The sequence below is a fragment of the Stegastes partitus genome, unplaced genomic scaffold (genome assembly GCF_000690725.1).
Source record: "Stegastes partitus isolate 25-593 unplaced genomic scaffold, Stegastes_partitus-1.0.2 Scaffold935, whole genome shotgun sequence".
Classification (NCBI taxonomy): domain Eukaryota; kingdom Metazoa; phylum Chordata; class Actinopteri; family Pomacentridae; genus Stegastes; species Stegastes partitus.
Genome location: NW_007578666.1, coordinates 148,804 through 175,631, shown reverse-complemented (window position 1 = coordinate 175,631; position 26,828 = coordinate 148,804). Strand labels below are relative to the sequence as shown.

The window sequence follows — 26,828 nt, the reverse complement described above, 5'->3', positions numbered from 1 at the left end:
GGACTTAGCGTTAGCATCGTGAAGCTAGCAGCTAGCTGGACGTGCTGCGGCTCCACCGACACTCACCGACAGCCCTGGACAGCCGGAGGTCCCGGTTCAGCCACCTGCACAGTATGTCCGACATTTGGCTTGCTTCTCGGCTCAGACAAAACGCTGCACACTTGTTTCCGCCGGTAGGACTGTTTAGCTCACTAATAACGGCTGAAAAACAGACGACGGAGGACGGAAATCCCGACGGTGCGCCGTTGCCATGGTGACGCGTCAACAGGGTGCTGGAGGAGGACACCTGAGGAGGAGGAGGAGGGGGAGAGGGGGGGCCCTGGATCAGCTGGGATTTCACATGAAAAGACCACAAACTGATCCAGAACCTGCACTACGTCATATCAGAGAGGGGAAGGAATTTATTTTATTTTCTCTTTATTGAAACTGGAGGCTGGTGCAGAATACGTTTCACTGCACATTGTTCTGTGTGTGACAAATAAAGCTTATCTTGAATCTTGATAGTGTTTTTAGCTACACTTGCAGGCATCCTTCACCCCAATGAAACAAGGTAATAACTCATTTTGGGCAGAAAATCAAGCTAACAGGACAGCTGAGCACACTGATGATGGCAAATAGCAGCACACATTGAAAAGTAAACACCAGTGGAAAAACGGATAAGTGGCCAGACAAATCACTTTATTGCCTTTAAACAAGTAGCATCTCAGTTTGTGTTATTAGTGTTAACATTTACTTATTCAGCGATTCACCGTCTGTTTTCATTCAATAAAATAATCTACAAAATATCATGAATTTTAAAGCATTTTCAGTAACAAAGGCATTTTTTTTTTTGACGCACAATGCTTCAGTCATGTTGTCATGCACAACATTAGTCAGTGTTAGTGTTGGAAGCCGTCGGGTAACATAAACATGGACTTTAAGGGTTTATGAGCCACTGTTTTGTAGTAATAAGTTTATGCAGCATGCATCGATTTCACAAAAAACATCTAGGACAAGAGATGAAGACGTGTAAGGCAGCCGGTTTACTCAGCTGTATACACCACGGATTTGCAACGTTGTGCGGCGCAAGTTCCCGTTTAAAATGTGGATGGACGATGTCATAATGTGGTGAAAGGTAAACTGAATGTCAGCAGCACACAGGCCCGACTCATACTGTGTCTTCCAAAGCGATAAGGTAGCAATGCAAAGCCGGCAAAACTGGAAAAAAACAGGATCACAATTCAGTTTACATGAATCTTCAGCAACACTGTTCATGTGTATAAGCACACGACAAATATACATTTTATATGACTCTTAATCTGGCGGCAGCAACACAAACATTTGCTTTTTTTTCTCTGAAGAAAACTGGTTAGTCATCTTTATAGTACAGGACATATAATCTCATCTAATGTAACACATCTTGTTTTGTAAGAACAAAAACAAACGACAGAAAATGACAGTTATGTACAGTTAGTTGCATAAAAAAAGCTGATTTAGAGGAAAATGAAAAGGTGCGAATGTGTTGATCCAAATCAACATAAATCACGTAACAATAAAATCTTTGAAGTCCTGCTTGTTTAAGACAGCACGCTTCAAAGGAAAGCAATCTGCACACATATTTAAATACTCAAAAATATATCCACCCTTTAACACTGCCGTCAAACAATGACTGATCCCACACAGTCACTCAGTGTAGCTTTCTAGCAATTAGTCAAAAGTTCTGATCAGTTTGGCAAGACAAATAAAGGGGGGGGATACATTTTTCTCAGTAGTCAAAAGAGGACCGACTGCCTGCCTGTTACCACTTCATCTGTGAAGACATCCATCATGGTTAATCCGAGTCATTATTCATGTCACAGTAGTTTTAATTAAAGCTTGTTGGCTGGAGGCACTGAGAAACAACAAACCCGAGGGCTGCCACGCTAGCAAGCCAGGGCTCGACTCTAAAAAAAAAAAACCAACAATAAAATAACATCCTGTTTACTGCATTAGTATGTCAAAGGATGAGCTCTGCACACTGATGCTTTTGGGAAGTCTAGCCAATGGTGCATCCTTAGCACACACACCGTACCCAAGCGATTGTGGTGAACCTGAAGAGCTGTCGAGCGAGCGAGGTAATTTCCCCGGTCTCTGTCGACAATTCTGGAAACTCTCTTTCATTTCTAATTTATGCTTTTCCCTTGGTCCCTTTTTCCAACTATAAAACCAACAAGTTTGCTTCAAAACAAAAAGCAACAAGAAGAGAGCGACATTAAAAAAATAAAATGTAGTGTAGACTTGGATCTCTTGGAAAATAAAGAAGCTTAAAATCATCTCAAATCCATATTAAATCCACATCAAATTCATTATTGCCCAAGTCTGGGTTTAAAAAAATAAAACAATCAAAGAATTCTTTGCTTCACACAAATACACTCAGGGGGCAACCAAATCAAACTAAACCACTCACTAAAACGGACATCTGGTGTACATTACGCTCAGTGCCAGTGGAATATATATAAGTCTGAAATAACGTATTTTGGATCAGTTGTGAACTGCATTGCAACGATTCAGGAGTAAGGCAGTGTGTGAAAGGTGATACGGTGCAAATCACTGGAAGCATCACTTTTAGCAAGGCAACTAAAACATTGAAATTACCCCCCCAAAGGTTAACTCCTATACATGAAAATGCTTGATACCAATCATCGACTTCAGGATAGTGCACAAGACATAGCAGGAAAACAAAAGGACACTGGCCTGACAGTGAAATGTGTTTGTTAACAAGGAAAAAATAAAAAATAAACTCTAACAAAAACACTCAAAAAAGTAACAAAATAGTGTTCATTCATTAAATTACATCAGTTTTGAATTCATGTTCTAGCTTATATCAGTGTATAACCCCAATGGGCTCGTCACCCACGCAATTCCAGACCATAATAGAAAGCATCGCTCCTGCATCTCGGTGCAATTATGACTGTTCTCATAAGTGCATGTTTCAATTAACATCTGTTCAACCAGTAATTAGTGAAAAATAGATCACGATGGAAGCTACCTTTGATCCAGGAAGTGACACCTTTACATTTTTTTTTTCCTTTTAGTGGCTCATCAACTGTCCAAAAGCAGGCAAGACGACCACGACGGTGGACCAGCAGGAGACATGGGTGCTGTAACGGGAGGAGCGTTTTCTGTTCTCTTAGCTGTCTCCGATTTTGTAACGTTCTTCCAGAAACGTTCCGTGGTTTTACGGCCGGCGCCGTCATCGGGTTTGAAACGTTCATGCTTTCGGTTTTCTTCTTCGGTGTAGTACAGTTCACGTCACAAAAAAAACATCTGAAATGCAAGCTAGAAACTGGACATAATCAACTGAAACACAGGATATGCCACTTTAAAATGCCCATTACACCGTGTCACAATAAAGACAGTGAGAGGATCTAACAGCCACCAGGTTCCCAGGGGGGCATTAAAAATGGCTTTAAAAGCAATAAGAACAAATCGTTTGACCAGATTTGTTGCTAAGATAGAAATGTTTTGATATACAAATATACAGATTTTGATTTATGATGTTTGCAAGGAAGACAAAATAACTAGATATGCATTTCTGTATGTTTTGTAAAAACACCTTAAAAAGCTGAAACACCGTGGTGCTACGTCAGAGGGGGCGTTTACCTAAACCACACAGGTTAGGCTTGTTGATACATGACACTGGCAACAGTAATGGAAAAGAACGTTTACGGGAACCCCCCTGGCCTGGCTGCTGTGTAGTGAAAGTGAGATGATATCATGGTTTTGTGGACGACAGCAGGTTGGTGAACCACGTTGCTGCCGATGATTGCTGTCGCTTCTCGTCTTCGTGTTCCTCTCCATCGGGGAGGAGGAACTGAGTGGAAGCGATAGAGGTGGGGGATCCCAGAGAGGGTGCCAGGCTCCCCCTTTCCTGAGCCTCCTCGGGGGAGTCCAAATGCCAGGACCTCTGGGGTTTGTAGCCCCCAGAACAGGCAGCCTGGGGCTCTAAGAAAGGCTCAGCCGAAGCGAGGCCCATGCCATCGCTCGGGGCTCGAGATTGCATCTGTGGCTGGTAACCTCCACCTCCGTTGCCGTCAGAGTGATCAGCCTGGGGTTGGTGGCCCTCAGAGGAGCCCTGTGGATCCAGCTGGAAGACCAAAGAGGACCCGGAGGTCTGGATCCCAGTGTACGTTACATCTGTGTGTGCTGAATCCAACGAAGACGCGGAAGAAGCAGAGGAATCTGGAAAACGTGGTCTTATCGGGCGCTCGTCTACCACTTGGTTGTAGTAGCGTAATGACGTTGGCTCATCTGTGTCGACCGGCTCATCTCCTATCCCGTGCCCCTCGTCGTCCTCGTCTTCTTCAGGAATGACCACCAGCACCTCTTTACTGGAATCCCACTCAGGCTTCTCTACGATATGGACCATACTGTGGGGAGACGGCTTCACATCCATCGGGCCCTGAAGGACACACAGAGAAACTTAACACTGTTGTCTTTTCATTGGATGTGGAAAAAATAAACTAAAATAGGAAGCAGTAAATTACAAGCACATGAGGAAGTTAGTCCTGACTGGATTAAACTGATACTGTACCTGTGCACTGGACCAATCACTGGGCAGCTTGGGTTCAGGTATGTCCGGATAGAATGCCTTTTTCACCCTGGTTCAAACAAAATGCACATATTATCATCCAGTGCCTAAAACAATTCAAAACAATCCCTCCTAATAGCTCCTCTTTGATAGAGTGGAGAGGATAAGCTGCTGTTCATATCCGGTTTTTACTTGCTTTCCTTAAACATGTTGCTTGTTAAATTATTGAGACTCGTTAACAGACTCACCAGTTCCTTTTCTTGTAGCAAATGAAGGTGGCAATGACCAGTGTTAGGAAGATGATTCCCAAAGAAACCAACATTTCCAGGATGAGCCAATCAGCTGCCAAGACAGGACAAGGAAAATATGAAAAATATTGGACGTGAGATGGCTATTTTTCAGCATAAATCACAACGTAAACTGAAGCCAAGTATGGCATCAGGAGCATTTATATAAAAAAAATAATACCCTCCTCCTCTAACATTAATGATATAATAACTATACAAATATTCACGTACTGTATGGCTCCAGCGTTATAGATGCAGTGGCGCCTGTGTCCTCGCCTGCTGAAGTGTAGGCCTTGACAGTAAACTTATAAGAGCCCAGAGAGAGACCCTTTACTGTGTAGCTGCTGGCTTCCAGGTCTGACAAATTGGCTGTTCAAAAGGACAAAACAGAAAGGGAGAGAGAGGCACAGTAAGGAAAGAGGAAAAAATGAAGGCGAGTGTGTTCATTGGGGATACAAAACGCATTTCAACGTATTCTGATGAAGAACTACGTATGTTCCTTTTACCTATAAGTGCGAGTTGGGAACCATTACTGATGTAAACGTTGTAGCCCAAGAGGAATCCTCTTCTGTCGACCATCGGAATCGATCCCCAGGTAAGGAGAACGTCAGAGTCTTGCTGAGTGGTTGACAGACTGACGGACCCAGAGGGAACTGTGGAAGGCGCAAGGAAGGGATGTAAGCAAACGGAAGAGAGAGGCTTCGAGTGTGATTTCTGATGTAATGGCTTCTTCTGTCAGGAGAAGCTTTCCACATGCAGCGCTGTCCTTACCCAGCTCCTGTGTGTATCCCTGCCAGCGCTGCAGCAGCTCTGGGGAATCTGAGGGGCAGCTGTACAGGGAGAAGTTGTATCTCACACCCGGCTTGAAATTGACTGAAGGGGGGAAAAAAAAGACTCTTATGTATTATAAAACATAATTACATTTTTCACAAAGATAGGGGATATTTTAGGCTGTGCCAGCTGTAAAAAAATACATTTAAAATATGCTGAAAACGATGCTCTGTTTTCACACACCAGCATGCCTGCATTACCTGACTCAACGGTGACATTAGTGTCTCCAGCAGGCACCTTTATCCACTCCACAGGACAGTCACATGAGAAGGAGGTTTCATGCCATTCTAGCACGTAACCACAGGTGGCGCTGGCATTGCTCTGCCAGAACAGAGGGAAGCCTTCGTCTGTATAAACTGCCCTGGACACAGCTGGAGGCTCCACATCTGGAAAGAAAACATGTACAGCGATGTGAAAGCTGCAAGTCTTCATTCCTTTTTGTAAGTAACGATGGCTTTAGTTTTTCAGTGTTTTCAAGGGCAGTCGTGACTCGATAATCAGACCCTTAACAATCCTAAATCTTGCTATCCGACAGGTTTTTAGGAAAAACAAATGGAACCCATTAAAAACAGCCTTAACATAGCGACAGCCTTGGATTCTGACTCCAACATGACATTTAATGTCACCAATCAGGATAACGGCGTATTATCTGACTGAACAATCCCACAGATTGGCTACGTTCAGACTGCAGGACTTAATGCGCAATTCAGATTTTTTTGTGAAATCTGATGTTTTTGCGAGTTCCTTCACGTTTCCAGTTAAATGCGACTTGTATGTGATCTGCTGTGTGAACTTCATACGACCCAAAAGTGTCCCGCATGCGCAGAAGAGGATGCAGTGAGCGTGCTCAGTGTTTACGGAAGTAAACATGGATGGTAACGGTGGAGCGTATCTGCCACTCCCCCACCACCACCGATGGAGGAAACAGAAGTGTGACCACTAACTAAACTAGCATCAGCAGCCAAGTACTGCCTGTGTGTTCTGGACACTTCCACCCCGTCAGAACGCTCCCCCGGGGTGGAAGTGTGCCCCGGACTGTGCCGAATATTTGGACATTCATCACTTATTTGGGCCTGAAAATCAAGCAACCAGAAAGTGCTATTGGGACCAGTTGTACTAGTTATTATAACAACTATATACAATGAATATTAACAACTAATGAGCCTTCCAGCATCAAGCCCTCCTTGTATCTCGACCTCCGTCTTGACAATCCGACATAAAACAGGGTTTTACATTTAGCGTCGGATTATCGAGTCACGACTGTATTTCATGACTGTGAAACACTTGAAAAACACTAAAAAAACATCCAGCTACACACAAAACCAAAATGTTTAACTGATTGAACTATCTATGTCACATAGGGTTAAACTTGTGCCTATAAAAAGAAACCAACTAAATCCTTTTTTCCTTTCTTTCTTACAGCCTTTAAATATGTTAACAACCCCACACACACACACACACACACACACTCTCCCTCCACTTGTACATACCTGTCAGACGTAGAGACACACTTGCAGGCGGAGACACCCCATCGGCGTTCTTTGCAATCACAGTTGCTATGACCTTGCTGTCACCGCTGAAGTAAGCCATTCGTGTGAGATTGATTGGTACAGCACTCGCATCCGGTGACAAGATTTCTGTGTGCTGTATATTCTCTTCAGGGTTCCAGAAAGTGACTTCATAACCTGTGAGCTGACCGTGGCTCTGTCTTCGTGTTAGAGGCTAAAAGAAATTACAATGAAAGGAAACAGGTCAAACATTTTAATGGTGAAAGAGGGTAAAAGGAGACAGAAGGAAGAAAGAAAGACACTATAACAGAGGGCAGGCAGAATAAGCGAGCATGATGTAAATCTGCTCTTTCTGCAGTAATAAATAGCATAAAGCAAACTGCCAATTGTAAATGTAACTCAATTCAGAGATGAAATCAAAGACATTACCTTCCAAATGACCTGCCCAGTTCCGTCTCTGTTCCTCCACATCCACACATCAGGGGCATCTGGAACTGAGAGAGGACAAAAAAAAAAGCAACGACAGCATAACTGAACTGAAATACGGCAACACTGCTGCTTTTCATTAGAACAATTATACGGCAATTCTACTCGATGAAGTAATTATTTAGAATTAAGTTAGGATGACGCAACAATAACTGCTTGCTTCAAGTCATTAAATATGAACTGCTCATTCGTTCATCAATCAAATAAAAAAACAAAAAAAAACAATCATTACTTGCAGCCCTGATTTACAGAAATCGCTGCTGAGACACCACAATATGATCATTTACCATCGGTCTTGGTTTTGAAGGAAAATGGTTTGCTCAAGTTTCCCCACTTCCAGAAATTCTGCTGGGCACCGCAGCGGATCTGAACACTGTAATCCTCATCGGGATGCAGGTCCGACAAGACCACAGACCGCAGGCCCACACCGGTGAAGGTACGCTGAACACACACACACATCAGACTTCATGAACAACAATTCTGACACAAATGAGAGAACATGCTGCACAAGCTTTCATTTGCTACAGGAATGTGGAGGAGGGATGGAGGTGATATCCGCAACAGAACCTGCTCACCTTTGTTTTGTGGCCGTCGCCGGTGAGCTCGACCTGACAGACGAGAGCCAGGGAAGAATAGCTGTCGTACTTCAACTGCCACAGCACGGTGGCGTTCCAGGCATGGACGACGGCGCTCAGCTCAACTGGAGCCACTGGACGCACTGGGGAGAAAGGGTAAAACAACATCAGTAAGCCAAGGACAAATAAAAAAGGGATTCCTATTCTAAATGGTCGTATTGGGGTCAATGTGTGCAGCGATGTTGATGACCGTTGAGTCGCCTACCTCGGTGGCTGAGTTCAGCAGAGTCTGTGAGGCTGTACTGACCAAGAAGATTGACAGCTACCAGTGTCCAGTTACCCTCCCACTCAGGCACGCTGCAGTTCTTCTGTTGCCCCCATGAGCTGTCATCGGCACAGGCCCTGCAAACCAAACAGAAGGCAAGCACAAAATAATAAGCAGCAGATTTGCTGAGAGTATGACAATAAACGCAACGTAATTCAATTAAAATAAAACATAATCACTTCAAATACTCAGTCTAACCTAGAAAAGAGGACACATGCCCAGACACACTCTGGCTAGCTTTCAGACCGTTCCTGTAAAAGGTCTGGACGACAGCCAATCCGCGATCAAATGGACACCCAGAAGCAAGTGGTTACTTAGACTAAGTGCTTTATATTTCTCGTCTTCCTCTCTCTCTCTCGGTTGATTTTTTTTTTTTCTGTACAGAAAACATTTTTTTTTTTTTTTAGAGAAAGCAGAGAGAAGAATACTAAATAATTCAGAGATATTATCTCAGACCCAAATAAGCACTGCACAGTCACTGCCACGGTCAAAGAAAAAAAAAATCTGCATTCTGTCACTGCCACCGCCGACTTTCTACTGAGATACAAACAGTTTTATAATGTTTAGGATCAGAGTTAGATATGCAGTGTGGCACACTGGGCTTTACAAAGCTTTGGAAATGTCTACAATCCTTATTTGTACTGTATGAAATTTGGTAATGTTGCAGCTCAGAGTTTTTAGAAAGGTTCAGTAGCATCAGTGCCTACTGTATTGTTATTGTTATTATTATTATTAATAATAATAATAACAATAACAACAACAACAACAATAACTGTCATCATAATACAAAATAAATAAACAATGATTATTATTATCATTATTATGAACAATAACCGTAGTAACAATAACAGTAACCATAATAATAACAATTAAAAACAAGAAGAAGAAGAAGAAGAAGAAGAAGAAGAAGAAATTAATTAACAACAATGACTATTCTTATTCTTATTCGTATTCTTATTGTTATTGGGGGTTGTTCACATTATTCACACTTTGGCAAGAGAACAAACAGATTTGTTTAAAGTGTTCATCATCCATAAAACCCCTCACTGCTCTTGAAATTTTAAAGCTCATCCTCTTAAGAATTCAGAAAGTCTTGGTTGCAACCATTGCCGTGCTGTAAGATCCTGATCTGAAGCGCGTCATATTGTGCACCTTTACGGGCTGAATTGTAGCGCTGGGAAAATTTGACCATAATTTCATTGTCACAGAATTTTTCTGTCGTCTTGCAGTAATAACGGTGTTGCTATTAACGCCGCTGCTCATGACGAAACTCCAGGTTTCAGATGTGTCCTGTTGCGTGTATTTTAGAATCTACAGGATGCTTTGAGTGCGTACAGCTGTATTAAAAAGGTTCAAAGTAAACTGCTGTGTTTGTGAGAGTGACCGCGTACCTTTTGTTCACCGAGTAGCGAGTTTGCCGTTTGCCATACAAGTGAGTGTCTCGTCCTCCGTTCCACTGGCACACGGCTGACGTTAAATCGTGAGTCTCGCACACAAAATCACTGGGTTGTGGTGGATCTGGGGAAGAGAACAATCACACACAGAACAGAACTGAAGATTGAAAAGATACACACAATTTTGAAGATATATTTTTAAGACAAGCTCTGAATGACTAAATCCACCTCTCTGCCACTCCAACCACATTCGCCCGTGTGTTACATGACAACCATTCGCACGCTTATTCATCTGTGTGTTCGTCTTACATCCATTAAACACGACTGCGCCCGTCAGCTTCTGCTTGCTCGTGAAACAAACCACGTTGGTTCCCGTCTGTCCAGATGGCCCCTGATTAACCACTGTCATGGCATATGTCCGTCTACTCAGCCGCGTTGCGTTCACATTTGTGTTGCCGTAGTACATGCTACCAAAGACCTCCCCCTCTTTCACAATGCAACAGAAGGTGGTGTTGCCCCCCACAGGAACAATTCTGTCCTGAGGGTACAGCTGGAAAGCCTTATTGCTGGGGAGGTCTCGTCCTGAAAACAAGCAGAAATTAAGAAGGTAAGTGAGTAAGGTATAAATAGAGATCTATATTTACGTACAAGGGAAAGTCATAGGTTTGATTTTAAAGATGAATTTCATGAGGAACAATGTCAATCCCAAGCAGGGAGCAGTATTGACGCTTCGCTAAGTTTAAACATGTTATAATCTGGAACAAATCTTTGCCCTCTGACCTTGAAGTATCTGAGTGTTGCTCCAGTCACTCGTCAACTGTCCGTCTCTTGAGCGGATTCTGACTGACAGCGACGTACACTCCAGAGGTTCGACTGAGGTCCAGTTCCATTCGTGGCGACCGCTCTCCTGACTCACGGTCGCTGACACCGTCTCCTGTGGAAAACACACAGAAAACACAGAGAGAGAATGAACCAGAGCAACACAGAGCTGGTAGATAATCGCTGGAGACGAATCTCAAAGCAGGAAAAGAAACAAAGTCTTCTTAATGGTTGCATGAATAACCTATAACACAACGGAAGAATCGAACTAACTAGAAATCTAAGTATTACAGCAAAATGTGCTAAAAAAAAAGGCAAATACATTATATGCAGCTTTAAAAGCATCCTTTAGAATCTACTTTAATATTGCTCCGGGCTGATATATTGCCAGCACTTGCAGATAAATTAGTAACACTGCCTACGTCAGGCAATAAATGATAAGAAACTAAAACATAAATGCCAAAGAAACTGTATTTTTTGAACAATGTCGTCCTTTTATAGCTTTTCCACCAGAAAGAAGTTCAGTTTTAAACAGTAAAACGGCATTTTTTAGGACCTTTATTGATTTATTTATTCATTTATTCATGTGAGCAATATCAAAAATATGTCTTTATGTTACGGGATAAGAAAATGAACATGTGTTATTATATTTATCGAATGTCGATGATATTATTATGAGACTGTTAAATATTAGTGTCATATCTGCCTCAAGTGTCACACTGGGATCCGTCACATGAGAATGTAACACACTTCCTGCATAACTGTGCTTTAGGAAAAGCCTAAAATCAAACGGACTAAAACAGAAATGTTCTTACATAGAAGACAGTTTCATTGAATTCAGTCCTTAGAATGATGAGGTCAAAGGTCGTGGCTGCTCCTCCCAACCAGGATACAGATAGCTGCTGTGTGTTCATGTTTGCTGACAGGCTAACCTTCTCAGGTACAGTAACGGCTGTAAAAAAAAGAAAGAAAAGAAAATCAGGTTAGGAATTAGCGATTACAGTACACATAGAAATCAAATGCATCAGCCCACAGAATCAGAATCAAACCTTTCCACGTGGACACACTATATCAGTATTAAATACATTCAGCATGTCAGACTGACTGATTCTTACCCATTCTGGCATGAGTGTGTGTCGCTGAGAGGCTTAAGAGGACACAGATGAGCCAGACCAGGCCACAGCGAGGCTCTGAACTTGGACTGACACTTAAGCGAGGCATGATTATCAACTGGCCGAGAAACTGTCTCCAGATCTGAATAAAGTGACGATCTTCTCCACTACAGCGACGCCGCGCTGGACATCCTGAGAGGCAGGCAGAGGGAGGCCTGTGGAAAACAAGAGGGGAAAAAAACAACGATAAATATCTGACCGACACAACAGAGATCTGTTGACGCAGAACACATAGGAATGAAAATAACAGCAGTGCTGCGCGATAATGGAGGAAACGAGGATCACAACTATATTGAAAAACAATGAAATCTGGATTGTTTATCATGATTACTTGTTGATTTCAGGGACAAAATATTTTTTTTAATCACACTTTTATATTTGAACAAACTCCATTCATTTTCATTTGGGCTACATTGAGGCTAATGTATAAATCTTTGCATCAAAATAAGACTTAAAATAAGACAAGGAAAAATAGAACTACCCACAATGCCTTACTTCCTGAAGATCTGCTCATGGATAGAAGCTTTCAGTGGTAGGTTATAGTAGAAGCTAGCTGGGCAGCTGTGCACAGAGAAGCCTCCAGTTTCTCCATTTTCAATTTATCAAAGTTGAAACCAAGTGATTTTATCTACAAGGGCTGTTTCCTATTTGCACAGTTTTCTATGGGCAGCGTTTTCTATGAGTGGAGGGCCTTTAAAATGTCAGCAATGTGTTCCTTCATGTCTGTCATCTAAACTTATTCTGGTCTAATAAAATTCCTCAACTCTCACGGTGCAGGACTGAGGAGTTGTCCTTGGAGTCAAGCGATACTGTTATTCATGTTATTAACTCCTCTGGCATGCACGGTGTTCATAAAATGTCTCGTAAGATGAGATTTGCTTGGTTTGCTCCTGCCGCTGCCAGGCTCAGGGGAGGAGCTGCTATCTGCTGAACCGCTCTGGGTTTTGCACAATGATTCCCTCACAAGCGCATGCCAAAACCAGAAGTACCACTGCCAGGAAAAGCTAAATTCTACATCAACGCAAGAAAACACATCTTTCTGACAGCTGCTTTCAGGGCTAGATGTCGAAACCCACAAGCTGGAGAACGCTGTTTACATAGAGCTGGCTGTTGCTGCTATTCCAGTTGCCCTGTGCTCTTTTGCACCGGTGCAGTTTCTCACAGTTGAAGGATTGTTTTTGCCGCTTATCCGTTAGCATTGCTTCTATCTGCTGGTATCGTGAACGGGCAGCTTGAGATCCCGCAGACAGACACAATAAAGCTGGATGCTAACAGCTGCAGGACCAGCATGATGAGCTAATACACGCTGCCTTCTGCGCAGCAGCTGAAACAGCCTCTGTGTTTATTATGAGCTATACAAATAATCCCGCCTTACGCATTCCAGCACATACACCTACTCCCCTCAGTAGCATTTCAGTATTGAGATTTATGCAGTCAAATACGTGTGTCAGAAAAAGTGCTGGAAAACCTCAGAACCAGAGAAAAGCCACTTGGCAGTTCACCTGATCCTCAAACACAAACCCGCCTGTTCAGAGGCGGCTGGGAGGAATGACGGTACAGCTGAAGGTACATGCACCGCTATGCGCCTTCCAGGAAAAATATTCAACCACCAGCATAACCTGGTATACACTGAATGGAAGGTCACGGTGTGTTAAATTTTACCGTCAACACACTTGTTCCCACAAGCACCTCTGGCCAGAAAGCCGTGCTGCCTCAACCTGCTCGCTGGCTGAGGCGGCGCGTCCACAAGAACCACATGCAGCATTCAGCAGCGACAGCAAACAGGGTAAATATATGCAGTATGAATGCTGGTTGGTCTGGAAAAAACAGGCAATTTACTGATTGGGGTTAAGATAAATTGGCATTTATCTCCCTCCTAGTCTTAACATGACACGACCGTTTTTAGACTCTGCTGTGAACAAATATGTTGAGCCAAGTGGGACCTGCATGCTCTGGAGAATAGTTTGTTTTACAGCATGGTCTCACAGAAAACTGTATTAATGGTGTCATAATGTACCCTATCAAATAGGTGGTTGCTATTAGTTACTGTTACAGGTAGCAATGCATACTACAAGACTATTTTATAGTGGTCATTTAAACAAAAGAAATACACAAATTGCAGGACAGTTAGGGTGCATCAGCAATTATTTCTTCATCATTTCTTCTGTCCGCACCTGCATAGAAGGATCTGTTATGCTTTTCTTTTCTTTAACTTCAGATAAAAGCAGCAGGATCAGGTTCCTGAAGATGTTTCACCTCACATCCCAGCGGTTCCTTCAGTTCAGCCTCATAGATGATAGGTGAAACATCTGTGAAGTCCAGCTGCTTTTTACTGAAGCTCCTAGGACGTCATGACATTTATGGACAAAAAGAATCAAATACATACAAATGGACTTAACTGAACCACATTCATACTTCAACGGTTACACGATAACGGCCGAGAACAAGATGCAAAGTGCTTCACGCTGCTGGCATACTGAAAACAAAATTTGCTTAACTGCCAAAACATCTAGTCAGAGAGTGCGAGATCATGATGAAGCATGTACAGTATCTGACTGCTATTCTCTGCAAAACAGAAAGTAAAATTAACATGCACCGATGCACAAAAACCAGACGCTTGCTACCCAGTTGTGAGCCTCGGCATCGATGTGCCTGCATGTGCATGTCTGTGACTCTAATTCCCGATTTTTGTTTCCGTAACTGTCGCCAAGACGCTGCAGCAGAGTCGATCTGGTTTCCCTCGAGACAAGCCGGGGCAGGCCCCAAAGAACTCGGTCGCTTGATAAAACAATGCTCTCAAGGACTACCAAGCCCATTAATGCAACAACACGACTAGAACGCAACACGCAGAAACACACCAGGAGAGCCTGTTTTGGATAACTGAAGAGGCGAGTCCCACTCTGAGCTGGAGAATCATTGTGAAACTAGTAATACGGTCTGCAGTGCAAACAGCGTGACGGCACAGTGAGATGCTGATATAATGAGATAATTTCATCCATGATGTCATTACTACAAACTTTAAGACTCAAACAACATTTTTTCTGTATTTGTCTCGTCTCGGATTGTTGAATAAGATAAGTAAAGAGAAATAAAATAAAGGTAATAAAATAAAATCTATGTACAATATTGCACGCTGTACAATAGCAGCGACGGCTTTAAGGTGGTCAGTGCAGCAATGATGAAGACGTATGAAGTTGATGAAGTGTATGTGCAATGAAACGTTTAGTGTTGGGGGAGCAGTTCAGCCGTTCAATCCGTTTCTCAGGCCTCGTCCACACGTAGCAGGTATCTCACAAAACTAAGATATTGTTCTACGATTTCTTCTGTCATCCACATGAAAACACAGATTTACGGCATTAAAAACGAGTCTTTCAAACACCTCCGACCAAAGTGAAGATCTGTGAATCCTCTGTTAATGCGTTTGCATGTGGACGTCAATAACCGGGTTTTAGGTTCCAAAACGTCACTGCCTGTGATAAAATATGTTCTTTACATCACATACGTGACCTGTGTTTACATTTGGAAACAGTGTGGACGCCCTCAGAACTGTGTTGTCTCTGGTCCAGGCCCAGATACCGCTTTACGTACAAGAACACAGGCGAAGAACGGCGTTCAGGACGGTTATTTTCTGCCACCTTGCCATTCCACCTCCGAGGCATGTTCTCCGTCAGAGTCACCGATGCCGGTTTTGGGGCAGACCGGGATGCACTGCCAGCTGGTGGGAGAACTTTGAGACGGAAGTCGTGCTCCCGGAGGAATGGCGTGACAATTTCCCGGTTGTCGCTCCTGTGGTCGGAGTTATTACATCCTCACGTAGAAGATGAATGTGCTTCACAACGCACTAGTGCGGTTAGATGTGGATGAATTCTTTTCTAAAAACGAGGTGGTGTGAACGTTAGTTTCTTTCTAGACGGAGGGGGAGGATATTCAGTTTTACAAAAATCCTGCTACGTGTGGACAAGGCCTCAGTCTGGATGTTTTTGCCCGGATGCAGCGCACTCTCCTTCCTTTTCTGGTTGTGCTACCAGACTAAACTCCAAACCGAGATCAAAGTTAGACTCAAAAGACTAAACAAACATTCCTTATTGACAGCTGTGAATTCATGTGAAATGTGGCAACAAATCCCAACGGAGTGAGAAAAACAAGTTGCTGAAGGCGCCAGCTTTGCAGCCCGTAACGACACTGAACTCGAGGCTACACAAACAAATCCACACAGATTCCAGAGAACAGCACGCCTGGTTTACGGGACAGGAAGAAGAGGGCACTTCTCTAAAAACACTTATCTCGGTTCTTATTTGGAAACCATTTAAATGTAGTTTAATTTCTATGCAAAGTCTGATGGTGAAAATGCACAACACCAGTAAAACAGCTTCTTTATCGCCACTGAATGAAGAAGAATCTACACACAAACACTTAGAAATAGTTTCTCAGGTATTTTTTTTCTTCTTCTCGCTGATTTCTCAGCAGCAGGAGGGATTTCAAATCTCAGACGTGCTTTTACTTCTGGTTCCTGAAGCGGTTTCATGTAAGTTTTTCAAAAGATTTGCTATTTAGACACAACATGGATGAGCTTTCAGTTTTGCTTCACATGCACGGTAATCGTTTTTTTCTGTGCAAAAACACTAATACAGTGTAAATACTGCAGCGTCCCTAATCAGCTAAAAACCCAACAAGTCTTATCGTGAACTTTTATTCGTTACAGACTGTTAACAAGAAAATCTGAACACTTGGTGCTTTTGTTAATCCAAGCGTGAGCTGCTCAGACTTTCCACAGGTTGGCTCGGATTTTAAAATTCTTGTCCCTGCTTTAAAAACCATCACCTTCAAGTGAAATTCAGAGGCCTGGCTCAACATAAATACAGCTGCGTGGAGGCAGTGTTTCACACACTTATGCGCCTGCACCAAATTGGTTCCTGAGCCTTCTGGGTCCCCACATGAAAAGAGCATTTATATGTTTTAGTGGTCCTGGTTCCTAAAGATTATTTTTCAGACTTTACCACCAGGCTGAAATGTTTTACAACCTCCAATATATTCCGTGACCTTGTGAGCCTTGGAAAAAACAACACTGATGGGAAGCGGGGGGAAAAAAGCTGTAGATTCTGGGAAATCTCATCAAGAAACTGATAGCTACAAATGTACACCAACACACAAATCAATACCTCTCTGCTGGGCTTCTGGTCTTTGTCCTTGCAGCAGTAATAAATGCGACCGCAAACTACAAAAACCACAAAGATATTGTTGTTACTTAAAAACCGAGCCTACAGCTCATCTCTATGTCTGCACAAGTCCAATTTTAGGAAAGAGTAGATTCGCCTACAAAAAAAAAAAAAACCCAACACCATGACTTGGGAGTTTTCTGCCTCTTTCCAAACCAAACTTTGCCACCGTTCTGTTTGACTGTGCAGCTTTATAAAGCAAGCTTCTGGAAAACTGTCCAGGTATACTCCCAAATCAAATACACTGACTGCACAGGACTTGCCGTCATGTGATGCAACCACTTCTCAGAACTTATTCAACATGCTGTCCCGTCTAATCGTTTTCTACTTCTAATAGTCAAAACATTAGTCGGCATTAAAATACTGGATCAATGTCAGTCAATATGTAATAACACTCCTACCCAGTTTGCACATCTGTAGAGATTGCACAAGTCAAGAGAACGCAAACAATTACTGGCAAATGCAAAAGTAGGTGTGTTTGCTTTGAGTGTGTGTGTTTGCTACCTGGCTTCACTTTTTGCTCTTGAATCAATGCTAAGTTATCAATGAAGCTTTAGATTTTTTTTAAAATTATTTCAGATAACAAGTTGCTCCCACAAGTTTCCAAAAGCCAATGGTATTTTTCATCTGCCTGACAAGCTGCAGTGAGCAAATGTTTTATATTTGTATTTAAAGATAAATGATCCGTCAATAGGGTCATTGATTAACATTTAGTCTCCTTACTGATCAGTTTCCCCTCTAGTTTCAGTCTAAAAGAAATCCTATATATAGGATAAGGATAAAGTGAATGCTATCCCCGCTTGAACCAAAACCAGGACAAAAATAAAAAATGAATTGAAGCCAAAGCCAAAATTACTCACTCAAAACTACCACTGCTGGGAGAGAGAGGAAAAAAAATAAGTTGGTAAAAACACAACAATGAGCTTAGAAAAGTTCCATAGTTATATGATTGTGATGAAGCTTTCATATGCTGTAGCGCTCTGGATGTATTTATCCCCAGTCAGAAGTCCATCTGTACACATAGCCTCCAACCTGAAAAGCACCTTACTGTTACAGCCACATTTTAAAACAATCAAAACCTCTGATAGCATTTCCTTTAGTCAACCCTCCCTGTGTCTGTGTGTGCGTGTCTGATCTCAGCCTACGCTAAGCAACGTTGTCATTACGCTGTCATACGACGACCGCTAGGACCAAAGACATAAGCACACAGTGGCTCTAGTGTCCTACACAAGTGTGGGGACATTTTGAAACACGAGCTAAAGTTGCAGCTAATTATGTCCGACGTCTGAATGTGATGAGAGGAAGACCGGATGCTTGTGAGAGAATAAGTGAAAAACAGGGGGCGATAACAAATGAATGTGTGTGTGTGTGTGTGCTTGCGAAATGTCGGCGCTTTGACCTCAGTGGAAAAGGGGACATTCAGTCCTGTGTGTGTAGCGTTTGGACTGGAACCAAGCAGCATTTCCTTCCTTCCTTTTCCCTCGTATTGCTTTATGAATGCAAATGAAAATCTTGGAGGCAGCGGGAAGTGAATGAAAGCACACTTTAAAAACACGCTGTTTGCTTTTAGATGTGTCTGCATCACACAGACAATCACACAGCGAGAGTCAAAGTGTCAACACCAGCCTCAAGAGAAATATACAGACTAGTCGGGATTTTTTTATTATTCTTTTGGCACAAACACAGCCGAGTGAGTGGTTACAAAGAAAACACACCAACAGGGCGGCGTTTGTCCTGCCAGGTACAAGGAGATTCCTCTATTTAGCCAGATTGTTATGGTGACTAATGCTCAGTGTTTTTTTTGTATTGCGTCATACTAGAATGATAGTATGTAGGATGAAATCTGTTTTTACAATCTGCTCTTATATAGGACTACAGCAGATGGATTCCACGTGAACATTTTGTACAGGATACAGCACAAATAACTCCTTATTGCGGGAAAAATAATGACTGTACCAAAGGACAGAGCAGTGTCTAATAGTTTACTGTAAAACAACCTAATATGCTAATTTCCAGCTCTATATTTTGTTTTCTAGGAGCAGCTTTAAATGAGACACAGTTTTAAACATTACTTATTTATCTTATGTTGGCATTTTATGTCCATCCACTCAGTCCCTCCTCCTTATTTTAGCTCTGGGCTCTTTCAGGAAAGCTGTTGCCTGTGATCACCACCAGTTCCCAAAGCCAACTGTAATCCAAATACAGTTTCTCATTCTAGATTGGAAATAGCAACTTCTCAGATGTACATGTTTCAGCCCGAAGCCGAAGCCTATAATACTAGTCAAGCAGACGGATGAAGACTGCAGTTTGGCTTCGTGGGCGTGCTGTACCTGGAACAGATGACTATATAAAGAAGTCTGGGGCGAGCAGACGCATTGTGCAAGTACAAAAAAAATAATGGATATCTAGGAATTCAGAGCAGACTGAAGCCTGAGCTTTAACACGTTATTATTTGAAACTTTGTCCATGTTTAATATGAATGTCCAACACTGTCTGTGTAGACTGTCAGTCATCCAGGTCATGGTAATCCTAGTAGCTTCAGTGAAAAGCAACAGAGACGTTTCACCTGTCATCTATGAGGCTGAACTGAAGGAACCGCTGGGATGTGAGGTGAAACATCTTCAAGAACCCGATCCTGCTGCTTTTAACTGAAGTTAAAGAAAAGCATAACAGATCCCCCTGTGCAGGTGCAGACAGAAGAAATGCTGAAGAAATAATTGCTAATCCACCCTAACTGTCTCGCAATTTCTGTATTACGTTTGTTTAAATGACCACTATAAAACAGTCTTGTCGTATGCATTGTTACCTGTAACAGTAACTAACAGCAAGCACCTACTTGATAGGGTATATTATGACACCATTAGTACAAAAAATGCAGTTTTCTGTCAGACCATGCTGTAAAAAAAAAAAATTCTCCACAGCATGCTGGACATACTTGGCTAAACATTATATTTGCTCACAGCAGAGTGTAAAAACTATCCTGTCATGTTAAGACTAAGAGGGAAAACAAATAATCAGATCCATCAGATGAGAAATGAGGTGGCCAGCCAAAAACAATAATTAGAATATAAATACAGTGCTTTAATGTGCCCTCAGCTCTCAGCGTTTTACCATTTTGAACAGGAATGAGAAACTGAATTCACCTTCTTATACCCAAATTTGAGCCGGCACCCTGAGAAGTCAGAAATGAATCAAGCGTAATATTCAACTGCTAAAACAATTTTTCTGTGCAGGAATGCAAGAAAATAAGAAATAATCATGTGCTTTACTATTTTTTTCAGTTCTGTGCAAAACAGTACATTTAAAAACTCATGGACAACAACAATAATTAAATTTTAGCATTAAAAATATTATTTCAGTTAAAGGGTTTCTACATACTGGTGTATTTACTGCTACAGAAACATTAAAAAATGATTTTGTTAATTACCAATGCTGTTAATTTAGGGAAGCTGTGGCATAAACCTTATACTGGGTGGTGGTCTCATAAATTAAAAAGCACTGTGTGTGTGTGTGTGTGTGTGTGTGTGTGTGTATAGCACTTGTGAAAAAGGTGCTGCACAAAGCACAAAATATAAATGAAATAAACTAAAAGGCTGATCTGAGCTCCATCCAAACAACCACAGTGACTGCATACACACCATCATAGTACACATCCCACCCTGGGGTCCCAATTAATGAAAAGTCACGAGGTGTTGTGAACGTGTGGTGCACATATTCATGCGTAATATGCTATTTTTGTTATTCTGATTGTGCTCCGCCAGTAAGAAGAGGTTAAAACGGCACACATCCCTGACTGCACCATCACGGGACGGTTTGCATCAATTAGCATTAGCAGCGTGATAGACACCGTCACAACAAGTCGCATCTTCAACAACAAACAATGAAGATACGGGACGAAATGTAGAGTAGCTGTCATTTGAACGGCATTTAATTAAGGGAGACCGTGTAGATAATGGGAATAACACGAGGTGACGGTCATTTTAAGTTGACTTGGGAGGCAGCACCCCCGCCACATTCACGCAGACAGGCCACTGATGTTTGGAAAAAACGCTGCTAGCTCGAGTAGCCGCGGTGTCGTTAGCTAAACGGTCATTATAAGTTAACAAATAATACAAAAAATACCTCTGGTGTAGCGGTAAGTCTTCTTCGGTGCTCTTTGGGCTATGTATCCAGTAAATCCAGCTTTGTTATTGTGTTTTTATACAGCTCGTATCGTCCCGATCCTGCCCCCGTGCTGTTTAGTTTGACCATTCCCAACGACTCCAGGGTAGGATGGGATTACTGGAATACGGCGTACCAGGATTTGATTGACGTGCGCGCCGACCAATAGGCTTCGAGTTTGCTCAGGGGGCGGGCGTTGTCGTGCTGCGTTCTGGCTACGCAGGAAATAACTCCATATAAGGAAGACGAGCGCAGTCACGACCCCAGTGCTGGTCCAGTTACACAGTATAGACTGTATACGGGAACTTTAATTGACTTTTGTTCATTTAATACAGAATTAAACATTGCTGTGCTTTCTCCCTATGCAATATACACACCCACAATTTGGAAGAGTGTTCTGTGGAACCCAAATGCAACTCCGGAAGCGACCGCAAAAAAAAAAAAAAATTCACTTTTATGGCACCTTATCAAACACAAAAACTTACTAAAACGGTTTAATGGGCAAGTGCAAAAAATATATAAAATTTAACCATTACAATCGATTAACCAGAAACAGTACAGGCAAGTTGAATAAAGTGCACACTGATTTTGAGAACAAGATAGGATAAGATAGAACATTATTGATCCCTCACTGGGTAAATTTACATGGTGCAACAGCTACAAACAAATGAGGTACGGGAAAAGCAAAACAAATAAAAAAAAAAAAAAGGAGAAGCTAAAAATAAAGATCTAGAACAGACTTGAAATACCTGTCACATCTACAGAGATGGCATGGTGCATTTTGCATATGAAAATGAGATATAGATCATCATAACTGACAGACAAAAGCAGCAAAAAATTACAACAGATGAGAAAAATAATACCAGGTAAGAGATAAGTGTCCAACAAAATAGAAAACAAGTGAATAAAATTAACTGATTAAAAGTAAAAACAAATAAATAAAATGAAGACCGTTTATACCAGACTTTATCATAACACTGATTACAAGCAGTGGAGAAAAAAAAAAGTCTTTATTACTCTTACAAATGGCTACTTCTTTGGGCAAATCTAAGGTCAAAGATGAGCTGGTTCCAGCAGTGGTCAGCATAATGGCTAAACAACATTTCACTGTGTCTGGTCTGAACTCTGGGCACCACTTGCTGACCAGTCCCTGCAAATCTTAGAGACCTTCCAGGCTTGTGCTCAGCGAACACATGTCCAATATATTTTGGTCCCAGACCATTCAGAGACTTATACACAATAAGTGGAGTCTAAAATTTAATTCTATGTTTAACAGGAAGCCAGTGCAGGGCTCTATGAATTCTTCTCGGTGTTGGTCAGTGTTCTAGAAGCAGCATTTTAAATGAGCCAGTTGTTGGTGAAATGCATCCTCATAGCTTTAATTATACATGAAAACAGTCAAGTAGTTGATGGGAGTCCACTTGTGGCAAAGTGGTTGATTTGACATAGTTTAGAACGGCACACACCTGCGAGTGTACATAAGGTCAAAAGGACAAAAAGCAAGCCATGAAGTCCAATGAGTTCTCTGTGGAACTCAACAATCAAACTGTGTCAAGGTGTACATCTGGGCAAAGGTATGACACCACATCTAAAGCTTTGAGTGTACACAGGAGCACAGTGAACTAAAAAATTGTAAACTGGAAGAGGTTTGGACTGAGAAAGGAGGGCCTTGGTCAGGGAAATGACCAAGCCCAAAAAAGTTAGCGCACCAGAACTTCAGAAGTCTTCTGCAGAGATGCAAGAACCTGAGTGACCATCATAAATTTACAGCAGAAGTCACTCTTGAGTTAAAGGTATATCACAGCCCAAGGTTAAAGTTTGCAGCTTTTTAAGGATTCTCACAGCATAAGGGAAAAGACTATCTGGTCAGATGAGTCAAAAATTGAACTCTTTGCCCACAATTCCAAACACTGCTTTTGGCAAACATGAAGCACTGCTCATCAACTGGTTAACAGTGTCCCTACAATGAAGCATGGGCTTCTCAAAGGCAGGGTCAAGGAGACTGGTTGGAGGTTGACTGAAGGGTGTGTGTCAATAAAAAAAATAAAATAATTAAAGCCGCAAGTGGCGGTGGACGGGTCCTTGCCATACGATTGTCGACCTTCGCGCATGTCCAGGTGTGCCGCAAACGTGCTCGAGTTTCGACCAGATCGGAGCACCTCTGGCCGAGTTAGACATCACTTCCTGTTTAATGGCGACCTGAGGCAGCATGTGTGCGTGGCGTGCTGGCAATGCGCTCTGGTGGGAACTCAGAGCATGTGTGTAAAGTTTCAGGCAGATCGGAGCACCTACAGCTCAGTTACACAGTACGTCCTGTTTTATGACATTTTATGGCGCCGTCTTTTTTCAAAATGGCGGACTTCTTGTTGGGTTTAGTGCTTGGCGGTAACTGACTTTTTTGTGCGTCCTGACCTGCTACACATGGCAACCAAATTGTGTAGGTGTAGGTGAAACGGCCTGCCGACAGGACTCCGTTAGATGGCGGAAACATGGTGAAAATGTACAAAATGGCCTTTAATAAAAATTGCTCGGGCCGCCATTTCCACACCATCAGACTTCTGCAGAAGATTTTAATACTTTTTAATCACCACGTCCTATAGTTGGTGTTGGCCAAATTTCAGGTGTGTACAACATAATCCCTAGGAGGAGATAGATTTTGAAAATGGCCAAAAATGAGCAAAAATCGCCCGGCATGCTTGCCATTTTTCCAAGATAGTGGATTTCCTGTCGTGTTTACAGAAACGTGCTGATGGACTTTTTTGTGCATCACGAGTTGGTACATATGTGTGCTGAATTTCATAGCTCAAAGTGAAACGTAGCCCCGATGGGACTCTTGAAATATTGTACGGGGTGCCGTTGAGCCAAGTTGCATTTTAGAGCTAAATTTAAGCGCTCTTATGTCCAATGATTTAAAGAGCTCTTGGGGTCCCTCTGGTGGCAATTGGGGCACTTAGCTGGCAATTAGTTGGCTTATGCATGCGGCCTGCTCCAACACCACCAAGCCACACGTAAAAGGGGGATGACAGGTTATTAATTGTGTCATTTTCCAAGCAGAGGGATGGCTTTCCCTCTGATTTGAATTCTCAAATCACCTACTGCCCACAGCATACAGTGAGCTATATGGTGGCGAAGGGACAAGTTTTCAGCTCAGACCCTACAAAATCATCAAAACATAGAGTCTGGATAGACCCGAGGACGGCAGCTCATAGATACTTCGTATGCAATTTTACAGGAAATATCTGCTGAGAAGAATGAGATAAACTGCCCAAACCAGACACACAAAACATTTGCATTTAGCTGTTACTGCTGTCAAAGGGACAGAATTGAAAGTCTCAGAATAATGTTTTTTCCTTTTTTAGTCCACAAACACTGGAAACAAAATGAGCTATGTACAGTTTTGAGCAGAACAGCTAGAAAATACAATGTGGGTGTAATAAACCTTTAAACTATAGGTCGTAACCACATCCTTTAAAATTATAAATATTATGTTGAATGGAACAAACGAATTAAAAGGACAATTAGTATTTTGAGTGGAACAGACTTTTAAAACTCTCAGTTGTGTTGTGGCTAGAATAAACTATTAAAACCATAACTTTTTAGCTAGGAAGTACCGTTTGGGTGGAGTAAACCTTCAAAACTATAAATATTTGGGACAGAAAGTAATGTTTTGGGTGGAACAAACCATCAAACTATGTCACTTACTTTGATCAGTCCCATCATCCAATTAAGAATTACATTTTCCTTTTTTGGTCCACAAACCCAGGCAACACAGTGAACTATTTACAATTCTGCATGAAATAAATCTTTAAACCCAAAAAATGTTGGTTAGAAAGTGCTATATGGGTGGAATAAACCAGAACTGTAAGTTATATTTCTGGCTGGAAGTTACCTTTAAGCCATAACTCATTAGTTAGAAAGTACTATTTGGATGAAACAAATCTTTGGAAGGATAAACAATATTTTCATTGGAACAAACAATTAAAATGGCAATTAGTACAATTAAGATTTTGTCTGGAACAAACCTTTATGACTGTAAGTTGTGTTTTGGATGAGACACACTATAAAACCTTTACTCATTAGTTAGAAAGTACTATTTGGGTGGAGTAAATCTTTAAAACTATAAATACTTGAATAGAAAGCAGTGTTTTGGGTGGCTCCAACCATTAAAACTATAAAATGTATTTTGGGTGGAATAAAACATTCAAACTCTCTAAAAACTATAAATACTTGGATAGAAAATGATGTTTTTGGTGGAACAAACCATTAAAGCTATAAGCTATATCTCCGGTGGAATAAACCATTAAAATCAGAAGTTGTTTTTTGGATGAAACAAAACATCAAAACTCTCTGTATAAATACATTAATAGAATGAAATATTTTGAGTGGAACAAACCATTAAAACTATAAACCGCGTTTGGGTGGAATAAAACATCAAAACTCTCTAAAAACTATAAATACTTGGATAGAAAGTAATGTTTTTGGTGGAACAAACCATTAAAACTATAAACTATATCTTGCATGGAATAAAAAAAAAAATCTAAACTTTCTGAAAAGTATAGATACTTGAATAGAAAGAAATGCTTTGAATGGAATAAACCATTAAAACAACAAGCTATATTTTGAGTAGAATAAACTATTAAAACTAGAAGGTGGAATTTATGTGGAATAAAACATTAAAACTATAAACTGTGTCTTATGTGGAATAAACCATTTAAAACATAGGCTTTATTTTGGGTGGAATAAAAAAAAAATCTAAACTTTCTGAAAAGTACAGATACTTGAATAGAAAGAAATGCATTTACTGGAATAAACCATTAAAACTACAAGCTATATTTTATGTGGAATAAAACATTAAAATTATAAGCTATGTTTTGGATGGAATAAAACATTAAAACTATAAGTTATATTTTATGTGGAACAAACCATTGAAACTATAAACTATGTTTTATATATAATAAACCATTAAATCTAGAAGCTATATTTTATTTTATTTTTTAAGAACAACAAAGAAATGAAAAATACTTTATTTATCCCAGAAGGGAAATTCAATTTATGTGGAATAAAGCATCAAAACTAGAAGCTATATTTTATGTGGAATAAACCATTCAATCTAGAAGCTATATTATATGTGGAATAAACCATTGAAACTGCAAGTTTTATTTTGGGTGGAATAATGCATTTAAACTCTGTAAAAACTATAAATACTTCCAACTATTGGATCTCTCTGTAGTGTTTTGGGTGGAGCAGTTCTTTGACTTCATCCAGCTCCTTAAAGCGGTAGTGGCGCAGACACGGGTCCTGGAAGTGCGGCCCCTATTGGGCACATCGTAGGCACCGACCGTCCCGTCTACGGAAACGCATGAATGTCTCCCCGTGTCGGCAGGAGGCAGCAGCCGCCCGGATGCAGCCGCAGCAGGTGAGCCGGTGAGGAAGAGCGATGGGCTGGGCGGGGCTTCGCTGGCACAACAGCGCCACTTTTGAGCGCTAGTTTACATTGTCAACAGA

General features: G+C 41.5%; 2 protein-coding genes across 2 annotated transcripts in view; both read right to left on the bottom strand.

Annotated features, from left to right (window-relative positions):
• spef2 (sperm flagellar 2) overlaps positions 1-124 on the bottom strand; it is a 15,799-nt gene extending 15,675 nt beyond the window's left edge. The window contains exon 1 of the mRNA XM_008294067.1: positions 67-124. Within this exon, the coding sequence (XP_008292289.1) occupies positions 67-124 (58 nt within the window). The remainder of the gene's footprint in view (positions 1-66) is intronic.
• A 533-nt stretch (positions 125-657) lies between these two features.
• lifra (LIF receptor subunit alpha a) lies at positions 658-21,409 on the bottom strand. Its single transcript, XM_008294066.1, has 18 exons — positions 21,285-21,409; positions 11,890-12,101; positions 11,590-11,726; positions 10,736-10,889; positions 10,265-10,537; positions 9,953-10,079; positions 8,502-8,638; positions 8,237-8,379; positions 7,949-8,102; positions 7,605-7,669; positions 7,158-7,389; positions 5,868-6,053; positions 5,608-5,709; positions 5,343-5,489; positions 5,068-5,205; positions 4,798-4,891; positions 4,553-4,619; positions 658-4,420 (listed from the first exon to the last, which is right to left on the bottom strand). The coding sequence occupies exons 2-18, from the start codon at positions 11,993-11,995 to the stop codon at positions 3,734-3,736; spliced, it is 2,949 nt and encodes a 982-aa protein (XP_008292288.1). The 5' UTR covers positions 11,996-12,101; positions 21,285-21,409; the 3' UTR covers positions 658-3,733.
• Positions 21,410-26,828: the final 5,419 nt, after the last annotated feature.